The sequence below is a fragment of the Hoplias malabaricus genome, chromosome 12 (assembly GCF_029633855.1).
Source record: "Hoplias malabaricus isolate fHopMal1 chromosome 12, fHopMal1.hap1, whole genome shotgun sequence".
Lineage (NCBI taxonomy): Eukaryota > Metazoa > Chordata > Actinopteri > Characiformes > Erythrinidae > Hoplias > Hoplias malabaricus.
In genome coordinates this window covers 39,156,645-39,177,611 of record NC_089811.1, presented here as the reverse complement: position 1 = coordinate 39,177,611, position 20,967 = coordinate 39,156,645, and the positions used below count along the sequence as shown (strand labels likewise).

Genomic DNA, 20,967 nt, shown 5'->3' with positions numbered 1-20,967 from the left:
CAGCATAGGATATTTTACATCCTATCCTGTGTATAATTACTGTGATGAACACTCTAGGCTTGTAAGAACATATAACAGAAAAAAAAGAAGAAATTTGTTGACAACAACAACACAACATGTATGGACACATGAGCTTAACTTATATTATAAGTTACTTATATATACAATCCATGACGATTTGTTCTCTCATAAAGTGTGAGAGGGGGTTAGGAGAAATGGTGTCAGATCCCTTTGCACCGTGGCCTCCATTTTTTTTAAACTTAAGAAGACTCAAGACTTCGAACTGTAAACCGAAGTACATGGAAGAATTCTAATCCTAAAATGGTCTTGGCAGGGGGTATGGTTTAATAAGCAGTGCCACAATAATAACAATGGAGTGGACAAAATATTTAGATTCCTTCTCAGGAGAACTGTGTTTTAGAATGTTAAATGATCCAAACTCGTACTTCCTCTTTTTTATGCCCTACAGACACTCAGTTTAGCATGGACAGTTGCACTGTGGATGCCACAGATCCTCTGAAGGCCAAGTGTCCTGTGCTGAATGAGGATAACACTCCAGTTTTCCCAGAGTGGTTGACAATTATTATGCTTTGTGTTTATCTGCTGTTTGCCAACATACTGCTCTTGAACCTCCTGATTGCTATTTTCAAGTGAGTACTACACCTTCAATGTCTGATGACTGCAAAGATGTAGTGTTCAATTAAATGTATGTATTTGTTTTACATTTTTTGTTTATTTAAAATTTATTTGATTATTTAGTTTCTACATATATTGTTCTTTATTTATTCATGCATTAACATATTTATTGATTTATATGTATGTATTTATTTGATTAATTTAATTTCTACATTTTCATTATTCTTTATTTATATCTTCTTTTATTAAGTAGTTTATTTTGAACTTTGTACCAGTTTGTTTCTAACTGTACCAATTGTTCTTTATTCATTTATAAAAGCAGAGTTTAAAATACTTAAAATCCCTGCCTGCAGGGAGGCTGACCCATATATAGAAGCCTAATCAACTTTTACAGAAATTATGTAAATCATTTATGGCTCCAATGTTATAAATATGACCATCCATCCATCCATCCATCCATTATCCACCGCTTATTCGGGTCCGGGTCACGGGGGAAGCAGTTGGAGCAAGAAAACCCAGACCTCCCTCTCGCCAGTCACCGTCTCCAGCTCCTCCGGGGGTATACCGAGGTGTTCCCAGGCCAGTCGAGACATGTAGTCTCTCCAGCGTGTTCTTGGTCTGCCCCGGGGCCTTCTCACCAGGAAGGCGTCCAGGAGGCATCCTGACCAGATGCCTGAACCACCTCAACTGGCTCCTCTCGACGTGGAGGAGCAGCGGCTCCACTCAGAGTCTCTCCCGGATGTCCGAGATCCTAACCCTGTCTTTAAGGGAGAGTCCAGACACCCTGCGGAGAAAACTCATTTCAGCCGCTTGTACCCGCGATCTCGTTCTTTTGGTCACAATCCAAAGCTCGTAACCATAGGTGAGGGTTGGGACGTAGATTGAACGGTAAATCGAGAGCTTTGCTTTTCTGCTCAGCTCTCTCTTCACCACAACGGACACAGGACAGGTACAGAGCCCACATTACTGCTGACGCTGCACCGATCCGCCTGTCAATCTCCCGCTCCATCTTTCCCTCACTCGTGAACAAGACCCCGAGGTATTTAAACTCCTCCACTTGAGGCAGGATCTCACTTCAAACTTGGAAAGAGCACTCCACCCTTTTCCAACTGAGTACCATGGACTCGGACTTGGAGGTGCTGATCCTCATCCCTACTGCTTCACACTCGGCTGCAAACTAGTCCAGTGAGAGCTGGAGGTTTCCGGCTCGATGAAGCCAACAAGACCACATCATCCGCAAAAAGCAGACATGGAATCCTGAGACCACCAAACTGGACACCTTCCACCACTTGGCTACGCTGAGAAATTCTGTCCATAAAAATTATGAACAGAACCGGTGACAATGGGCAGCCCTGACGGAGTCCAATTCCGACTGGAAACCAGTCAGACTTACTGCCAGCCATACGAACCAGACTCCTGCTCTGTTTATACAGGGACTGGATGGCTCGTAACAAAGAGCCCAGTACCCCATACTCCCAGAGCACCCCCCACAAAATATCCCAAGGGACACGGTCGAATGCCTTCTCCAGATCCACAAAACACATGTAGACTGGACCCTAGCGAGGGTAAAGAGCTGATTCTGTGTTCTACGACCGGGGAGGAAACTGCATTGTTCCTCCTGGATCCAAGTTTCAACTATCAGTTGGACTCTCTTCTCCAGTATCCCCGCATAGACGTTACCGGGGAGGCTGAGGAGTGTGATCCCCCTATAGTTGGAACACACCCTTCAATCCAACTTTTTAAAAAGAGGAGCCACCACCCCAGTCTGCCAGTCCAGAGGCACTGCCCACGATGTTGCAAAGACATGTCAGCCAGGACAGCCCCACAACATCCAGAGCCTTAAGGAACACAGGGCGAACTTCATCCACCCCCGGGGCCCTACTGCCAAGGAGTTTTCCTACCACCCCAAACTCTACTTCCTCTGCGGAAGACGTGCTGGTGGGATTGAAAAGATCCTCGAAGTATTCCTTCCTCCACCTAATGACGTCCCCAGTCGAGGTCAACAACTCCCCACCCCCACCATATACAGTGTTGGTGGAAATCCGCTTTCCCCTCCTGAGTCGTCTGATGGTTTGCGAGAAACTTCTCTGAGCCAACCGAAAGTCGTTTTCCATATTCTCACCGAATTCCACCCACACCCAATTTTTGCCTCCGCGACAGCTGAAGCCGTGAGTCGCTTGGCTCTTCTGTACCTGTCAGCCAACCAGGCTCGATAGGAATCTTTCTTCAGCTTGACAGCCTCCCTCACCCGGGGTGTCCACCACCGAGTGCGGGGATTGCCACCCCGACAGGCACCGACAACCTTGCAGCCACAGCTCCATTCAGCCGCCTCAACAATGGAGGTCCGGAACATGACCCATTCGTACTCAGTGTCACCGGCCTCCCCCAGGATGCAGTCGAAGCTCTGCCGGATGTGGGAGTTGAAGATCTTTCTGACAGGTTCCTCTGCCAAGCATTCCCAGCAAACCCTGAGCACACGTTTAGGCCTGCCAGGTCTGTCCGGCATCCTCCCCTGCCATCTGATCCAACTCACAACAAGCCGAGTGTCCAGAACATATGACCGCAGGTCTGATGATACGACTATAAAGTCAATCATCGAAATGCGGCCTTGGTTATCCTTATGCCAGGTGGACACCCTCATGCTCGAACATGGTGTTCGTAATGGACAAACTGTGATGGGCACAGAAATCCAATAACTGAACACCACTCAGGTTCAGATCAGTGGGGCCGTTCCTCCCAATCACGCCCCTCCAGGTCTCACTGTCATTACCCATGTGAGCGCTGAAGTCCCTCAGCAGGACAATGGATTCCCCAGAATGAGTGTTCTCCAGCTCCCCCTCTAGGGTCCCCAAGAAGGCATGGTACTCTGAATTGCTGTTCGGTGCATAAGCACAAACAACATTCAGAGCCCTTTCTCCAACCTGAAGGCACAGGGAAATTACCCTCTCGTCCACTGGGGTAAACCCAAACGTACAGGCGCTAAGCCGGGGGGCTATGAGTAAGCCCACTCCTGCCTTACGCCTCTCACTCTGGGTAACTCCAGAGTGAAAGAGCATCCAGCCCCTCTCAAGGAGATTGGTTTCAGAGCCCTTACTGTGTGTCGAGGTAAGCCCAACTATATCTAGCCGGTACCTCTCAACCTCCAGCTGAGCACCAGCTCAGGCTCTTTTCCCACCAGAGAGGTTACGTTCCATGTTCCAAAAGCCAGTTTCAGTAACCGAGGATCAGAACGCCAGGGCCCCTGACCCCGATCCACAATGCACCAGACCTGGATTGCTACCTCTCCCACAGGTGGTGGGCCCATGGGAGAGTGGACCCATGTTACTCCTTCAGGCTGAGCCCGGCTGGAGCCCATGAGTGAAAGTCCGGCCACCAGGCGCTCGCCAAGGAGCCCCTCCCCCAGGCCTGGCTCCAGGGTGAGGCACTGGTAACCCTACTCCGGGCAAGGGAAGCTTTGTCCCTGTTCTTAATCTCTTCATCCTTGTCTTTATGAACATGAAAATTATGGGAAATGTCATGAAAGGAGGGCTCTGGAATTCAATTCATTTTTTGGGGTCGCTGTGTTTAATGACAGCACTATGCACATCTAGTGCTAAGTGAAAAAGATGATGATGATGATGATGATGTGTTTAGTTCAACACTTCCATAAACTCATTTCATAATTCATGTGTTCACAGTATGATGAACACTGAACCACAGTGACAGTTTTTCTAACAGTGTAGAATCAAGAGCAGAAAGTATATGTTGTGAATGCAAAACAGAAAACAAATATATTTTTCAAAGATACTTGGTTACCTTTTTGCATTTATTTGATACTTATTTAATTTGCATTTTGCCGGTTTTTATTTTATTTATTTTTTCTGTTAAGGGCAGTGTTTCATGGGTAACTGTCAGAAGCAAAAAAAAAAAAAAAAAAAAAAAAAAAAAAGCAAAGCATATGCAAAGAGAGTTTTTTTTTCTTCTTTTACCTTGCTTCTGACATTTGGAACACATTTAAGTGGTGGGGGGGTCTTAGAGGAAGGCATTCATCTTGAATCTGACAGGTGCTCTGAAATCTCCTCTCGATTCAAGCCATGCTAGCTTTCAAGCTTTTATCTGTTTTGCATTCACAACATACTGCTTCTGTTCATGAATGTAAGAAATGTTTACCCACAACCTCTCATGCTCTGTAGAACTGAATGCATTGTGGGTAAATAAAGGTTTTGCCCTGGTAATTTGGTGAGCAAAAAATGCATAGACAGCAAATGATTAAAAAGAATCTTATATAATGTGACAAAAATCTTAAGTGTTCATAAAATTTTTCATGCAATGTACAATGACTGGCGACTTGTTCTTTTTCAACAGTCCAAGTTAGCATGGCTACATTATTATACTCTGTATTTGACTAAATATTTTGATTATTAAAAAGGCCTAAATATTTTCCAAGAATGTTTATATACCCAAGTGGCTTATTGCTTTATTTTGTTTCTATACATTTATCAGTGCTCATTGCTCAGTGCTATGTTGGAAACTATGTGGAAAGCTTTTGGATTCTTCCAGGTGCCAGATTAGGCTACTAGGCTGGTTAAAGCATGCTTTGAGGATATTCAGTTTTGTTTTAGTACAGGAGAATTTGTCACATTATGGCAGCGATTAGAAATAGGTATAATGGCTGGATGTATGATGGCAATGGAGGTAATAATTAGGGCCTCTAAGTGGGTGGGGAAAGGAACTCAGCTCCCCAAATTAGGGCTTACATGGATGACATGACGATGCTAACGACTACTGTGCCTTGCACACTGTGGTTACTGGAGAAGTTAATAATAATCTAAGGTTGGCTAGGCTGAAAGTTAAACCGAGCAAGTCTAGAAGTCTGTCGATTGTCAATGGAAAACTTTTCATTCATTCATTATCTGTAACCGCTTATCCAATTCAGGGTTGCGGTGGGTCCAGAGCCTACCTGGAATCATTGGGCGCAAGGCACCCTGGAGGGGGCGCCAGTCCTTCACAGGGCAACACAGACACACACATTCACTCACACTTTTGAGTCGCCAATCCACCTACCAACGTGTGTTTTTGGACTGTGGGAGGAAACCAGAGCACCCGGAGGAAACCCACGCGGACACAGGGAGAACACACCAACTCCTCACAGACAGTAACCTGGAGCGGGAATCGAACCCGCAACCTCCAGGTCCCTGGAGCTGTGTGACTGCGACACTACCTGCTGCACCACCGTGCCGCCCTGGAAAACTTTTGCAAGAAAATTTTTTAATGGAAGGAGAAATGATCCCTACAGTATGGGAGTGATGAGTGAAGAGTTTAGGTAGATGGTATAGTGCAGCACTAAATGATACCAAACAAGCTGTGGGACTAAAAGCTGAACTCGTGAATGCTGTTAATATCATTGATGATCTTGGACAGTGGGAAGGTGAAAACCATAGTTGTGGATTATGTACAGGGGTTGGCACACTGAAGCATATTCAATCAGCCTCTTAATGTTAGTTTATAACAGGGTCAGTATACATGGAGACATAATCAGGTGCAAAGGGTTTTAGCATGTTTGTTGGACAACAAACTGCTAGAGGTTAATGCATCGACGAGTGGCTGCAGTAATAAAATATTTAGGTGTGTGCATGAGGGGAAATGTTTTTGAAAATGTGCACAGGCTATAAACTTTGGTAGATTGGGTGAAGCATGAGATTGAAAATTGTTAGTGGACATCGGAAACAAGCTGCAGGTCCCAGATTGCATTTTATTAACTACACTGAAGCTAGACATGGCGTTCTACTCCAAAAGTAAATCGATAGTTTATTTCATAGAGTTAATTATTCCATTTGAGGATGCAATAGATGAAGCGTTCGAAAGGAAGAAGCTGAAATACACTGACTTGGCGGCTGAGGTGAGGGAACGTGGATGGCAGGCACATGCAAGACCTGTGGGGATAGGTGTTAGGGGATTTGTAGCCAAATTGGCCACATCCCTGCTTGTGCAGTTCGGCATCAAGGGCCAGAAACTAAGGGCAGCTGTGAAGGAGTTATCAGAAACAGCTGAAAGGTCTAGTCAGTGGTTGGTGATGTAGCATGTAAAATTCACATGGAACTGATGGCACTGAGCATGCATTAACGGTGCCAGTGGGGCTAGGAACAGCCTTTGTCACCGGGGAGGCCAATGTGGATGTACGGTTGTTGATGGTAAGGGGTAAGGTAGGACTGTAAAACTGGTTTGGATGGGGGTGGGTCTGGGATGCTAGACTTCACTGTTGAACTTTTGGAGGTGTTGTGGGCTTAATTCAGCAAAGTACCAAGGAGAGGAGGACCCCTGTAAAGAGCTAGTGATACAGTATGGTTTGGGTACTCATGGGCTGGGCTCAATGATTAACTGTAGTTGTTAAGGGTAGCTGGTTGCTGATCAGATCATAAACGGCAACAGCAACCATAGTGTTGAGGTGTAGGATTCAACATGTGAAGCTCTAATGGATTGGCATATGATATTTTACAACTTGTCTTGTGTATGATTATAATTACTGTACATTAAAAATATAATCTATCATGTGAACTGACTGCTCTGCCCTTTGGTTCCGTAGCTACACATTCACTGAGGTGCAGGATAATACAGACATAATCTGGAAGCTCCAGCGTAATGAGCTGATAAGGGAATACTACAGCCGTCCTGCACTACCTCCCCCCTTCATCCTCCTGAGCCATCTGTACATCTTGGTCAAACGTGTGTGCCTGCAAAATTCCCCTGATAAAAACAGTGAATTCAGTGAGTATCTCTTGTCACTAGTCTCTAGGAAAATCTCTGCTAATTTATTAAGAAAGGAAAAGAAGTTCTGGAAAAAGTTCTGGTTGGTGATCAGTCCTTTGCTCATTATGTAAATTAAGAATCTGAAAGACAGTTAAATCTATTCAAATCTATTAGTTTTTGCCTTTTGTAAACTATGTCTTAAATTAGCCTTGTTCTGTATTTGTCCTCCAGATAGCAAGAGGTGAAATGCCATGAATACATTAATGGAAAAATATTTACTCTCATTAACATCTATCAAGTGATAAACCCACAGAATATTAATAAATATTAATACAGTGGAAAACAAATATGTTCTCAGCTGGCTAATAGTAAATCTAAGTGTGGTTTCAATGTATCCAGGGCAAAAGCTGACTCCAGAAAAAGAAAAGAATCTGTTATCATGGGAGTCGTCAATGAAGGAAAATTATCTGGCATTACAGAGGCAGAACAGGAACCAGAGTGTGGAGCATCGCATCCAGGACACAGCTGAAAAGTAAGTAAGATCACTTTCCATAATGTAATAGAATTAGATTCATGTAGTGCATTACTTTGAGTGATCCAACTACGGCTGGGCATTATAAGGATAATAGTGTGTACAGTTGTGAGTAAAATGTTGGCAGTATTCATTTTTGGATGATTTCTGTTCAGGGTTAGGGTTTGCTCTGGTGTTTGTTTTCCCCCCTCATTCGTTCTTATACTTTGTTTGTTATTGAAGTTACATATTAACATAATTTTGGGAGTAGGACAATACCAAAACTACTCCTTTGGATCTTCTTCTCCCTTCCTTCTTCCCAAGGACTGTTGTTGGACCTGAGGTTAACCTTCTTCATCCGAGTAAATCTGTAGTCTCTCAAAAACAAAACAAAAAAAAAACCACTTGATTTTCAGCAATTAATGAATTCTTTAATTAAGTAGTACATTTTTTCAAGGTAATCTTGCATACAACCTCTTGCTGCTTCTGTTTCTTCAAATATAGAAAAAGGATTGGTGGTGTAGGAAATGTCACAGTCAATCAACTCTAAGGTACTGGAGTTGTGGGTTCAAACCAAGCCTCAGGTCTCTGTATGTAAGATGATTAGTGTGATCACCCTGTGTCTGCATGGGTTTCTTCAAGGTCTCCATTTTCTACGCATAATGCAAAATATTATGATCATAGGTATATTGGCTATTCAAGAATGTTTACATGTATGAGTGTGTGAGTGAATGCATGAGTGTATGATGCACTGTAATAGGTTGGCTCCAGTGCACTGTGTTCTTGTCTTGTACCCAGTGCTTCCAGATAAGCTCCAGACCCATTGTAACCCTGAACTAAATAAGCAATTACAGAAAAAAATAATGAATAAAAAAATCTACATATATTTGGGTGAACATTTGAAATTATGAAAGAAGCTATTTTTGGATGTAAAATAACAAAAATTATAAAATGGCCAATAATTATTTTCTTGCAATTTTTTATCAAAATTATTTTTTTCAGAGTTGGTATCATATCAGAACTGCTGGAACAAGACCATGAATATGGCTCTGATGGCATGGCAAAAAGGCTGGCCCAGCTTGAGGAACAGGTATGTAATCTGTATAATTGAATAGGCTTGGGGACATCAGCTGTAGCCCAGCATATAGTTTAATTTTCTGCTGCCTTAACACATTTAATTCATCTCCAGAAAGACTGGAATGAAAGAGGTTTTAATAAACATTAACATTCACATGGCCATGTAGCTGTATAATATATGACAATGTTCTTTTATTTATTTTAAATGGATGGCATTATATTGACTTTATGCATATGATCCTATGCATATTGGTTTCCTGATTTTTATAAGTATGTAAAGTGTCTTTGAGTGTCCTTAAAAGCACTATATAAATCAATTATTGTTATTATTACTAAGAAGCCCAAATTCTGCCAAGGACTAAATCCTCCAAACCCTGACAATAGGCAGTGTGCACCAGGAGATACAACATATTTAACATCTAACATCTAGTCTAACAGTGTTTGTGGTGATATTCAGCAACATTTAAAAACTATGTACCCCTGAGATACATTGCCTGTTGGGGTAAAAAGTGAGTAATTGGGTAGTATTCAAATTGTATATTTAACATGAAAGACAATGAAATTATTATGGCAAAATTTATATTAAAATGCACAGATTTGTGTATTATTACAGTTTAACTATGGATTCACCTTGTAGCTACTTTGCCCATAATTTTGGATGATGATCTGTTCCAGCTTATTCTTATTTACAAATCATATGTTGTGGGTGGTGAATAGGCCATTTATGGATGATTATTGGGCAGAAGGCACATGTTATCCCAAAATTGCTGATGTGATGTCAATAAAAAGGTGTAAATGCCTTTCAAGATTTATTCAGATTCAAAATAATGAGACATCAGACCCTACCCAGGATCATCTTTGCAAAATCAGGCCAGTGCTGGAGCACATAAGGAAGAAGTGTCTGGAAATTGAGAGTGAGAACCTGTTCTCAACAGATGAGATAATGGTCCCCTACACGGGAACAAAGACTGGGTAACTTCGCTAATATCTTCCAAGCAAACCCTACTCCCAGGGTTTCAAGATCTTTGTTCAAGCAGGTGTTTCTGGGATAGTGTATGATTTTCTGACATACACTGGAAAGAGCACATTTAGCCCAGCACTGGGTCCTTTCAATGAACTTGGACTTGGAGACAATGTTGTTTTTGAACTCTGCAAGACTATCAGGAACCCTTCAGAGTGTGCTGTCTACTTTTGCACATCTCTACCATTTATTGTGCATCTGAATTAATCTTTTGACTTGTGAAACTAGTATGTGCAAAAACATGCTAAAGGGATGCACGCTTGAGGATGGATAATGAGGCTATTGTGAAACTGATCGACAACAAAGCTGTCACTCTAGCTAGCTCATGTGCTGCTATAAGCCCTGTTAAAGAAATCAGATTTTTCTTAAAGGAGGAGAGAAGAAAGGTTGGTGTTCCTTGTTCAAACATTGTGTCAAAATGCAATGTCCACATGGGAGGAGTTGACCTTGCTGACATGATGGTGGCTTTGTACTGCACACCTGCAAATTCCTATCAGTGGTATATGTGCCTCTTTTGGCAAATGGCTGATATAACCATAAACAATGGATGGCTGCTTTATCGCCATGATGCCAAAAAGCCATGTTGTGCAAAAACACAAAAAGCTCAATACATTCAAGATGGAGGTTGCAGATGCACAAATACATGTAGGAAAAAAGGAAAGGTCATCAGTTTAAATATGAGTTTGTGTGATGTAAAACACAAGAATGTATCAATTCTCATCATTAAATGAAACATTAAATTATTTAGTGTTGATGTTTCTATATCTTAATAGGACAACTTATCCTGGGAGATGCAACTCATGAAATCTAAAATACACAACATATTAAAATATATTTTTTGGAAATGTTTTATTTAGGTGCAAAAGAGGTGAACAGTAACATTAAATTCTTTTTTACAACTCAATTTCCACGCTTGCCTGTTTAAGAGTTAAACTTAACTGACTTCTTCATTAGGTCCACATTATGTTCCATTTTTCCCAGTTCAACCAGAACTAAATAAAACTTGTTTTCTTGACCTAAGTGATCTTTTGACCAATTCTCCTCTGTCCACACAACATATGACAACATATATTGCAGCAGTTAGTCTATCTTTTTGCTGAGAGTCTGAATTATCTCAGATGGCAAGATACTGTATGCCAAGAAAGATGACAGTAGATGCATTCCTTACCTGCATAAAATCTGTACATATTAGTACAACTTTAAATTGGAATGAGCAGTGTCTTTGAATTTTATGTTAATTTAAGTTGTTTTCTAATTTTATTCTGTACTGTAAACAGAGAATTTTTGTGTAGCCTGGTAAACATACACAAAAAGGAACTGGAAAGGAGTTGTTGGAGGAAATATTTTGGTGCTGGATAGAGCCATTAAAAAAATAGTCTAATTACTATGTACATGTGACTCCATGAAAATCAAGAACTATTTTGACAGCCTCTGGTCTCAGTTTGTGAGGAGTTTGGTGTGTTCTCCCTGTATCTGAGTGGGTTTCCTCCGGGTGGTTAGGTTTCATCCCACTAAACAAAAACATAAGCAGAGGTAGGTGGATTGGCTGTGCAGAAGTGTCCACAGGTTTCGAGTGTGTGATTCCCTTTGATTGACTGGCAAACTGTCCACTGGGTGTTACTGCCTTGCACCCAGTGATTAAGCGTAATGAATAGTGACACTGAACATAAAGGAGCTGTTACCGAAAAGTAATTAATTATTTAATTAATTATATTCTTTCATTATTTACTGTTCTACACAAAACACTTGCCTTTACAAAATATTGTTTGCAGTATTTCCTTTTTAAAGGATGTATGCAGGTCTCATAAATTGTACCCATATCTATTTATCAAGTATTAAGGACTGTTTCATTATGTGTTAGGTCTCACAGTCCAATCAAGCTCTACGGTGGATTATGGACACCCTTAAATCTCAGGGCTACAAATCAAAGCAGGACACACCTTTAATGTGTGAGTTTTACATGATTCCTTTACATGATTTTTGTTGTTTTTCTTTTTTTATATTTTATTCTTCCATATTGCTAAATAGCTTAAATTTTCTCATGAATAGCAAGTCTAATTTAAATAACAGTGGTGTTAAGCTCAATCACTGGCCACAACAAAGTAAAGACAATTCTTTATAACCAGCTTCATATAATTGCAAACTTGACTAAAGCTCTTTTAGTTGAAACTTTTTTCTTTCAATTTCAGCCTATGAATTAAAGGGCAGAGTTAGTGACCTTAAGGAATCTGATGAGCAGGAACCAGAGGAGAAGACTCATCACTTCAATGCCTGTTAAGAATTCCAAGCAGGTTGGCCATTATATAGCATATATGGGGCGGCACGGTGCCGCAGCAGGTAGTGTCGCAGTCACACAGCTCCAGAGACCTGGAGGTTGTGGGTTCGATTCCAGCTCCGGGTGACTGTCTGTGAGGAGTTGGTGTGTTCTCCCCATGGGTTTCCTCCGGGTGTTCCGGTTTCCTCCCACAGTCCAAAAACACACGTTGGTAGGTGGATTGGTGACTCAAAAGTGTCCGTAGGTGTGAATGTGTGTGTGTGTCTGTGTTGCCCTGTGTCTGGCGCCCCCTCCAGGGTGTATTCCCGCCTTACGCCCAATGATTCCAGGTAGGCTCTGGACCCACCGCGACCCTGAACTGGATAAGCGGTTACAGATAAAGAGATGAGATAATAAATGAATAAATGTGATGTGAATATGCAAACATTATCTAGAGTTTAAAGTAACAATTTGGGGGCTCGTCTGGGATATTTTGTGTGTCTGGAGTTCTTTGAGCAGAGGAACAAGGCAGATTAAAAGACCAAGTCCAGCCATCCACCAGAAGTCTCCAGAGTGGAGAGGTGGCTCCACTGCAGGTCCACCGGCATCACTGATATTGGACTGGCATGGCACACCAGGTGGAAACACCGACTCAACAGGCGGTAAGGTATTGATGATTTATGTTTCCAGAGCTAACAAGCTCCTAAGGCTCCTAAGAAGTAAATCTCATAGAGCAGGACATTCTGCTAGAGAGAACAGCAAAAGAGAGAAAAGAAGAGAAAAAGAAGAGGGTGAACTTGCGGATGTACAGCTGGAGTTGTGGAAATGGGGTGGTCGCTGTGGTCAAGGTCATGGACAGTGTCGCTGAACAAATTGTAGGCTACTTTGCCTGTGGACAGCATGATCACTTCACAAGAGACTCACAACAATGGAGCCTGTGGACTGAGATGAGGGGAGCACAGTGGAGGAGCCAGAGGGGGATGGAGTCCCTGTGGACGAGATCATGAAAAGATAAGTTATGTCTAGAATTTGATAGTGACAGGAATAGAACTTAGTTTTCTAGTTGATTTAGGGGCAACTGCATCCATGCTTAGGGCTTCACATGAAGTAATGTCAGAAGAAGACCTTCATTGTGCTGTGATAGAGTTTGAAATTAAATGGGATATGGTGAGTTTGAATGATAAATTTTACCTTGTGTATCTCTATTGGGAAAATGGCCGTTCTGCAGCTCAGGTCATCCTCTCCCCTCACAAGAGCAATTGTTTAGTCAATTCCGTGGAAAAATCTGGGCCTTTGGCTGTACAAGTGCAACTCTTTGGATGGTTGGCAAAATCATGGCATTTTGCATCCCATGCACAGCTTTGGTTTGTCTGCACTGTTCAGCTCATCAATTCACACAAACCAGAGTTGTGTTAAAGTTTTGGTTCCTCCTGGAAAAAAAACTATTGACCCAAAAAGAATCTGTATCCTCTCAAGGACGACCGCAGTAGAGGGCATCACTCCAGTGTTTGATTCGCTCATCATGGCTGGCAAGATCGTTCCATACACAGAGTCTCCGGTTTCCAGTTGTCCCAGAGTCTCCAGTTTTCCAAGTTTTCCAATTCTATCACAGGTACCTGTTCTGTGGTTGATTAGCCAAATCAGAAGACGTGCCATTTCTGCAGGAGGAAAATTGTCCTTCTCATGAGTACAGGCAGTCTGAAAAATTCCCAAACCTATTACTAAGCTACAATTAATGAGTTTTTTGGGAATGACTTCTTATGGTTGACAGTGGATTCTAAATTATGCAGCATGTGAGGCACAGTTATCTACTTTAAATCTTGGAAAAAGTGTGTCCACTTCAGAAGTACTTCAGAAGCTGAATATTCTTTTAAAGGTTTGAAATCAGCTATTGCAATCAAACTTCCACTTTGGGACTTCTGGATATGAATAAACCATTCTTTCTAACAGTCGAGAAAAATGGGCTCGCAATCTCAATCTTGTATCAGGTGCATGGGGGCTGTACGCAACCACTTGCGTATTTCTCCAGTAAACTGGATTCTGTAGCACAGGGCTTGCCCAAATGTGTGAGAGCTGTGGCAGCAGCAGAACAGGCTGTCTTAGCCTCCTTTGATGGGTTCCACATGCAGTGTCAGTGATTATATTAGAGCAGAAAACATCTCATTTGTCAGCAGGTTTGTTACGGTATCATGTCATGTTGCTTGAATTGCCGAATGTCACCATTCAGTGTTGCACAATTGGATATCCGGCAACTCTGTTCCCTACACCGGATGATGGAGAGCCACATGATACCATTTCACAGGTTTACTCTCAGAAACTGATGTATTGGGTATTCTGATTCCCAATGCTGACCTTAATTTGTATGATGAGGGGTCAGCATTTCATGACAGTTGTGGAAAGAACCGACTAGGGTTTGCTGTTCTAACTTTGCATGAATGTTTGTGCTCTGGCAGATTACCAAGTTCTGATATAGCTCAAGCTGCTGAATCGGTGGCTTTTTTTTTCTGAATGATTTGTTTTACAGAAAATGTCTTACATGTACAAGGAAACACTTTGTGTGTTACATTCTGGTAGCAACTTTATTGGAAGCCATCCTTCTGCCAAAAGCTGTTGCTGTGATTAGCTGTGAAGCTCACACAAAATACACTTCAGTGGTTGCACGAGGTAACACCTTCACAGATGATGATGTCAAGCAAGCCTCTCAGTATGACCCATTGTTTTCTCTTTTACACGAAGCCTGAGTTCCGGACACCCAACCACTCTCTCTCACTGAACTTACGTCTCAGTCCTCAGATGTTGAGCGTTCTGCCTGGCACAAAGCTGGCTATGTTTTTAAAGTTGGAATATGGCAAGCTTTAGATGGTAGATCATGTCTACTTTTTGCCTAATTACCTTATTTCACAAAGTTATTCCACAGTAAAGATCATGCCTCTAAAGGCTCAATGGTGGCAGCTGTACAGCAGCCAGACATGGACAGCTGGTGGCCAGACTTGGTTTTTCAATCCGACTTGTTCCTCTGCTCTGAGAACCCCAGACACACCAGATATCCGGGACAATGAGCCCCCAAATGGTTACTGTTAAAGAAGTATTGTTTGGTGATAGTGGACATGTTTTCCAAATGGGTAATGTCTCCCTACTAGCAAACAATTTTCACAGGCTGTAACAAAAGTTCTGATGCATCACCCAAAAAGTGCAGATACAGTGGAAAGGGAAAATGCAACAATTGAAAATAAACTGCAGAAATTGGATCCACTAGGAAACCTACATAATAAGGGGTTGTTCGAAGATGATGACATATTGTAAGGAATTACTTACAATTTTGCATTCTGTCCACTCATAGGCAGCAGCAGCTCTGCCCAAACCATCAGAAGGGAAGATACACTTCAGGTGACTGGGTGGTGATAAAGATGAAAGCACCGGAAACAACAACGGTGGTTGGGTCAGTTCCAGGTACTGCTGACTATGGATACTGTGGTAAAATTCAAAGGACGTGTGCCTTGGACACACTGCAAGAAACTCCAGCATACAAAACCAGCAACAATCCTGTAAAACAATAATTAATTTCTTTCAGTTGCTAATCATTTGTTTGATCCTACTGACACCTACTTTGTCAAGGCCATTTCAGGGGTCAGGCTATCTCAGCTCAGAGACCAATTGATCAAGTATTAATCAGAAAGCCAAGCATGCAGTCACAACAGCTGTTAACTCCCCATGTTATGTTTGTATGAGCGCTCGTGAAGTTCCTATCATCATGTCATTTCCTTACAATGCCCCAAATACATGAGACATATGCACCCATTCATTCATTCATTATCTGTAACCACTTATCCAGTTCAGGGTCACGGTGGGTTCAGAGCCTACCTGGAATCATTGGGCGCAAGGCAGGAATACATCCTGGAGGGGGCACCAGTCCTTCACAGGGAAACACACACACATTCACTCACACACTCTTTTCAGTCACCAATCTACCTACCAACATGTGTTTTTGGACTGTGGGAGGAAACCCACGTGGACACGGGGCGAACACACCAACTCCTCACAGACAGTCACCTGGAGCGGGAATCGAACCCACAACCTCCAGGTCCCTGGAGCTGTGTGACTGCAACACTACCTGCTGCGCTACCGCGCCCACATGCACCCAGATCCACTAAAATTACAATACATATTACATGGCAATGAAAGCAAGGCATGTAATGTTGACATTTTAGATCAATCAATGCAGGGAGGCTATAAATTTCCCAGGAATTGTGCTTCAGCTGCAGGCTCAAAAATATTTAATTACTCTATCATTCAACATGAATGTATCAATCCTGGTAACGTAATCATACTTAATGTTATCTCCTACAGGGATGATCAGAAATCCAGATCAATTTAGATGCACCATATGAATGCAATACATTTAATTTCTTGAAAGATATTACCTGTACAGTGAGTTATTGGACCCGTCCATGCGCAACAGAATATAACAAGCAACATTTAGCAAATATGACCCGTGAAACATTGCGTGTACTAGGAGAACAGTTACATTATGCCTTGCAAATGACTTATCAAAACCGCTTCGCACTAGACACGATCTTGGCCAAAAAGTTATCATTGTTGCACATTTTTTCCTAATCACACAGCAGCAAATGGTTCTTTTACAATGGCTTTAGCAGAACTAATGGCATTTACAGCTGACCTGCATGGATTTTCTGGAATAAATAATGATTGGATGGCTTGGAAGTCTATGCCAAGGTGCTGGAAAGGAGAATCTGTCCAATAGTCAAATCTAGGGTTCTGGAGGAACAATACGGATTTCATCCTGGCCATGGAACTATGGACCAACTCTTTACTTTATCACAGATGATTGAGGGGGCGTGGGAGTTTGCTATTCCACTCTACACATTCTTTGTGGACCAGGCACTTCCAACTAGAAGGAGGGCCTGGAGTAGACCTAGGACACTGGAGGGATTATATCTCCCGGCTGGCCTGGGCCAGGAGGAGCTGGTGGAAGCTGCAGGGAATTAAGAGACATCTGGGCTTCTTTGCTCGCCCTGTTGCCACCACGACCCTGTAATGTATAAGTGGAAAAGATGATGATAATGATGATGATGATTATGATGGATGGCTTGGTGTAATTCTTATTTTGGCAAGTGGGGTGCATTGGGACTGAAATTGGCTGTCACAGTTAGAATTTCCCTAGTGGTGATGGCAGTCATTGGGTGCTGCATCATCCCAAAAGTCATCAAAAGTCTAATTGCTAAAACTATTGAACATTGTTACCTTCACTATGGTTAGAGAAGAAGTATAAATTGAACTTCACCCAGCAGCTCCTAACTCTCTGGATGATATGTCCCTTGAAATGCCTCATTGCCTCAAATGCCCCATTTATGCCTCCCTTGATCATGAGCCTATTGAGGAGGATGAGTAAATTATATAATCATTTTATTCTGTCAATTTATTTCTCCTATTTAATTATTCATTTAATCAGTTTAATTCTCATATATATCATTTGTAAATGTACAGTAAATCTAATTTTACTCTTATTATACTTATTTTTAAATGCATGAGTTATGATACCTAGGCCGAAAGCTTAGCTGGTCTGTGGTTGATGTTATCTTTTGCATTTTATTATTTTTACATTGGTTTATGATAAAACGTATTTTTATTACATCATTTTTATTACATCTGTTTTAATAATCATAAAAAAGGGGAATTGTGATGGGAAAATGCAAACAAACAATGTAATGAGTAATAATAATAATAATCTATTATTATGTAAGGAGTGACAATAATAATCTACCAATATACTTTTTAAAGATTGACATACACTGTGATTGAAATGTAGACCTTAAAGTGCTTATTACATGCTGTGTTCAGGACATGACCCTAGAGTGTCTATTGGGGAGGAAAAGGGCTTATCAGTACACTTCGGTAGTTAGATTGGAGGAGTAATGTCTCTAAATAGATTTAGAGAATTCCAATAAATATGTTGAAGAACATCTTGAATGGAAAAACTGTCTGCAAAACAATATGTTGACAAGGGGAAAGAAATAAGAGGGCAGTTAATAACAGAAAGATGGATGGCTTAATTGGCCAGTTTTTGGAGTGTCTGGGTTTTGGCCAATGATACATGATGTAATATTAACAGAATGGTAAACATGGCAAGGTTGGCGTACATGACAAGTGTCCTATATATACTGCTGCAAATGTATGAATAAAATAGATATTGGAGAGAATGCTTGACCCCATGTCTTGATTTCTCCTTGGCCCTAAGAATCATTTTGAACTTCAGTCTTCCTCCCTGGTGGCACTTGGAGATTTGCCATAACACTGAACAATTTGTTTCTCCTTTGGCTGTATGAGAAACAACTTGGTTGATTCTCCACAGTGGCAGTCTATCCAGGTGGCCTGCTCCCTTGTTGTCAACGGCATACTAATTTTTAGCACCTAGCCCCTCAGAATTTTTTTTTTCAATGAAATGACATCTTGAGGGGTAACTGATAAATATCTGCCCACCCCTGCTAGTCAAAAATGGTACAACACCAATCAAAAAAGAATTTATGATAACCTTCTGGCTCAGAAGGTTTATATATATATATATAAACCGGAGCACCCAGACGAAACCCACGCGGACACGGGGAGAACACACCAAACCCTTTTTAATAGTTTTTTATATATATATATATATATATATATATATATATATATATATATATATATATATATATATATATATATATATAAAACTATTAAAAGGGGTTTGGTATATATTGTGTTATATATATATATATATATAAAACTATTAAAAGGGGTTTGGTGTGTTCTCCCCGTGTCCGCGTGGGTTTCGTCTGGGTGCTCCGGTTTCCTCAAACGCTCCAAAAACACAATTTGGTAGGTGGATTGGCAACTCAAAAGTGTCCTTAGGTGAGAGTGTGTGAGTGTGTGTTGCCCTGTGAAGGACTGGTGCCCCCTGTTCCTGCCTTGTGCCCAATGATTTCGGGTAGGCTCCAGACCCACCATGACCCTGAACTGGTTAAGAAGTTACAGATAATGAACGCAACTTTATTTAATATAAATAAAATATAATTGTATGTTTTTATGTAGATTTGAAGACCCTTTGTTAGATTTTTCCAGCTTTTTGGGTAAGCACACACTGCCATGAAATACTTTTGCTTTGTATTTAGTCTGTCTGGGTAGAATGTTATTTCACATTTAATTTAATGTACTTCATTAATGATCAACCACAACAAATAATTTATTTATTTTCGTTTTTTAAGAACATGACAATAAGATAACTAAAATAACACTTTTCTCACATTTCTCTAGGAGCTATAAATTTCAGTAAAACGTTTTTTGGAAAATACTTGGGAAATTTTATGGAATCTTTGAAAATGTAACGTGGTCGCTTCATTTTAATTAGCTCAACACATTTTCTCTACTCACGATGACCCAGAATGGATTAAGTGGAAAAGGACATGATAATGATGATGATGATTTCCCCTACACTGGCGCCCCCTCCAGGGTGTATTCCTGCCTTGCGCCCAATGATTCCAGGTAGGCTCTGGACCCACCGTGACCCTGAATTGGATAAGCGGTTACAGAAAATGGATGGATGTATGGATTTCCCCTTCTAACTATAGTTAAACCAGAATTTACTGGTTCTGCTTTATACCCATGAGACTGGAAACCACAGTAGGGAATAAGCTTCATCAGAAAATCAAAGCCATTTTCAAAGACAGTATATTCTAGAGCATTGTAATTGTGTTGTAAAATTTTAGTTTTCAAATGCAAACTTAGTATACCTTTCTAGTGTTTAAAATATATCTGTGTACACTTCAAAATGAGAAAAGGCCTTTGGTATTTAAATCAATGCCAACAGCTAGGTTAATGTTTTAACTCCTTAAACCTGAAAGTTGTTTTAGATATTCAGTCAGCAAAGCTTTAGAAATAGTTACACTTTAAAGTACCACTCTGTATGCATCATTGTTGAATTTCCCTCTGGGATCAATAAAGTATCTCTCTCTCTCTCTCTCTCTCTCTGTCCATTCTATATTCTGTCAATTCAGTCATACTACTAAATAATAATAAATTAAAATTAAATAAATAAGTAAAACAATAAGAAGTATATAAAAAAAATATGTAGACATGGGTCTTTTTAAGCAGAGTTTGACTTGGCTGGACACCGAAGCTGAGGTAGCATCAAGCTGACAGAGCTATAGTTCAGTTGATCTTCAATATTGTATTGTGGTGTTGATTTTTGCACCAGGGGAAGCACGGTGGTGCAACAGGTAGTGTTACTGTTACATACCTCCAGGGTCCTGGGGTTTTGGGTTCATGCCCTTCCTCAGGTCATGGTCTGTGGGGAGTTTGGTGTGTTCTCCCTATGTCTGCATGGGTTTCCTCTTTACTGCCTTGCATGCTGTTATTCCAGGTAGGCTCCAGACCTACAGTGACCCTGAACTGGATAAGTGGTTACAGACAATGAATGAATGAATTTTGCATGAGCGAGACAGCTGACTTTGGCATCTGTGTTTAATACACTTGCCTATGCAAATTACTGTGCAATGAATAATCATTAACATTGGTTGATTATTGTGTTAATGACAATATTTTATAACCTCTATGTAGCTTTTCTAGGTAGTTTTAAATGACTTGAGGTTTAATATGTCACCAATCCCCCCAATATACTTTCATTTGTTTTATTTTTAATAATGTGATTTTCCCAGTATGTAAGATTAGCCCATAATTACACAGGGTTTT

At 41.1% G+C, this 20,967-nt stretch overlaps 1 protein-coding gene across 1 annotated transcript in view; it reads left to right on the top strand.

Moving 5' to 3' along the window:
• LOC136710774 (transient receptor potential cation channel subfamily M member 2-like) overlaps positions 1-18,656 on the top strand; it is a 39,171-nt gene extending 20,515 nt beyond the window's left edge. The window contains exons 20-26 of the mRNA XM_066686586.1: positions 470-650; positions 7,199-7,380; positions 7,762-7,894; positions 8,876-8,963; positions 11,833-11,920; positions 12,161-12,262; positions 15,566-18,656. Coding sequence (XP_066542683.1) covers positions 470-650; positions 7,199-7,380; positions 7,762-7,894; positions 8,876-8,963; positions 11,833-11,920; positions 12,161-12,249 — 761 coding nt within the window. The 3' untranslated portion in view covers positions 12,250-12,262; positions 15,566-18,656. The remainder of the gene's footprint in view (positions 1-469; positions 651-7,198; positions 7,381-7,761; positions 7,895-8,875; positions 8,964-11,832; positions 11,921-12,160; positions 12,263-15,565) is intronic.
• The last annotated feature ends 2,311 nt before the right edge of the window (positions 18,657-20,967 follow it).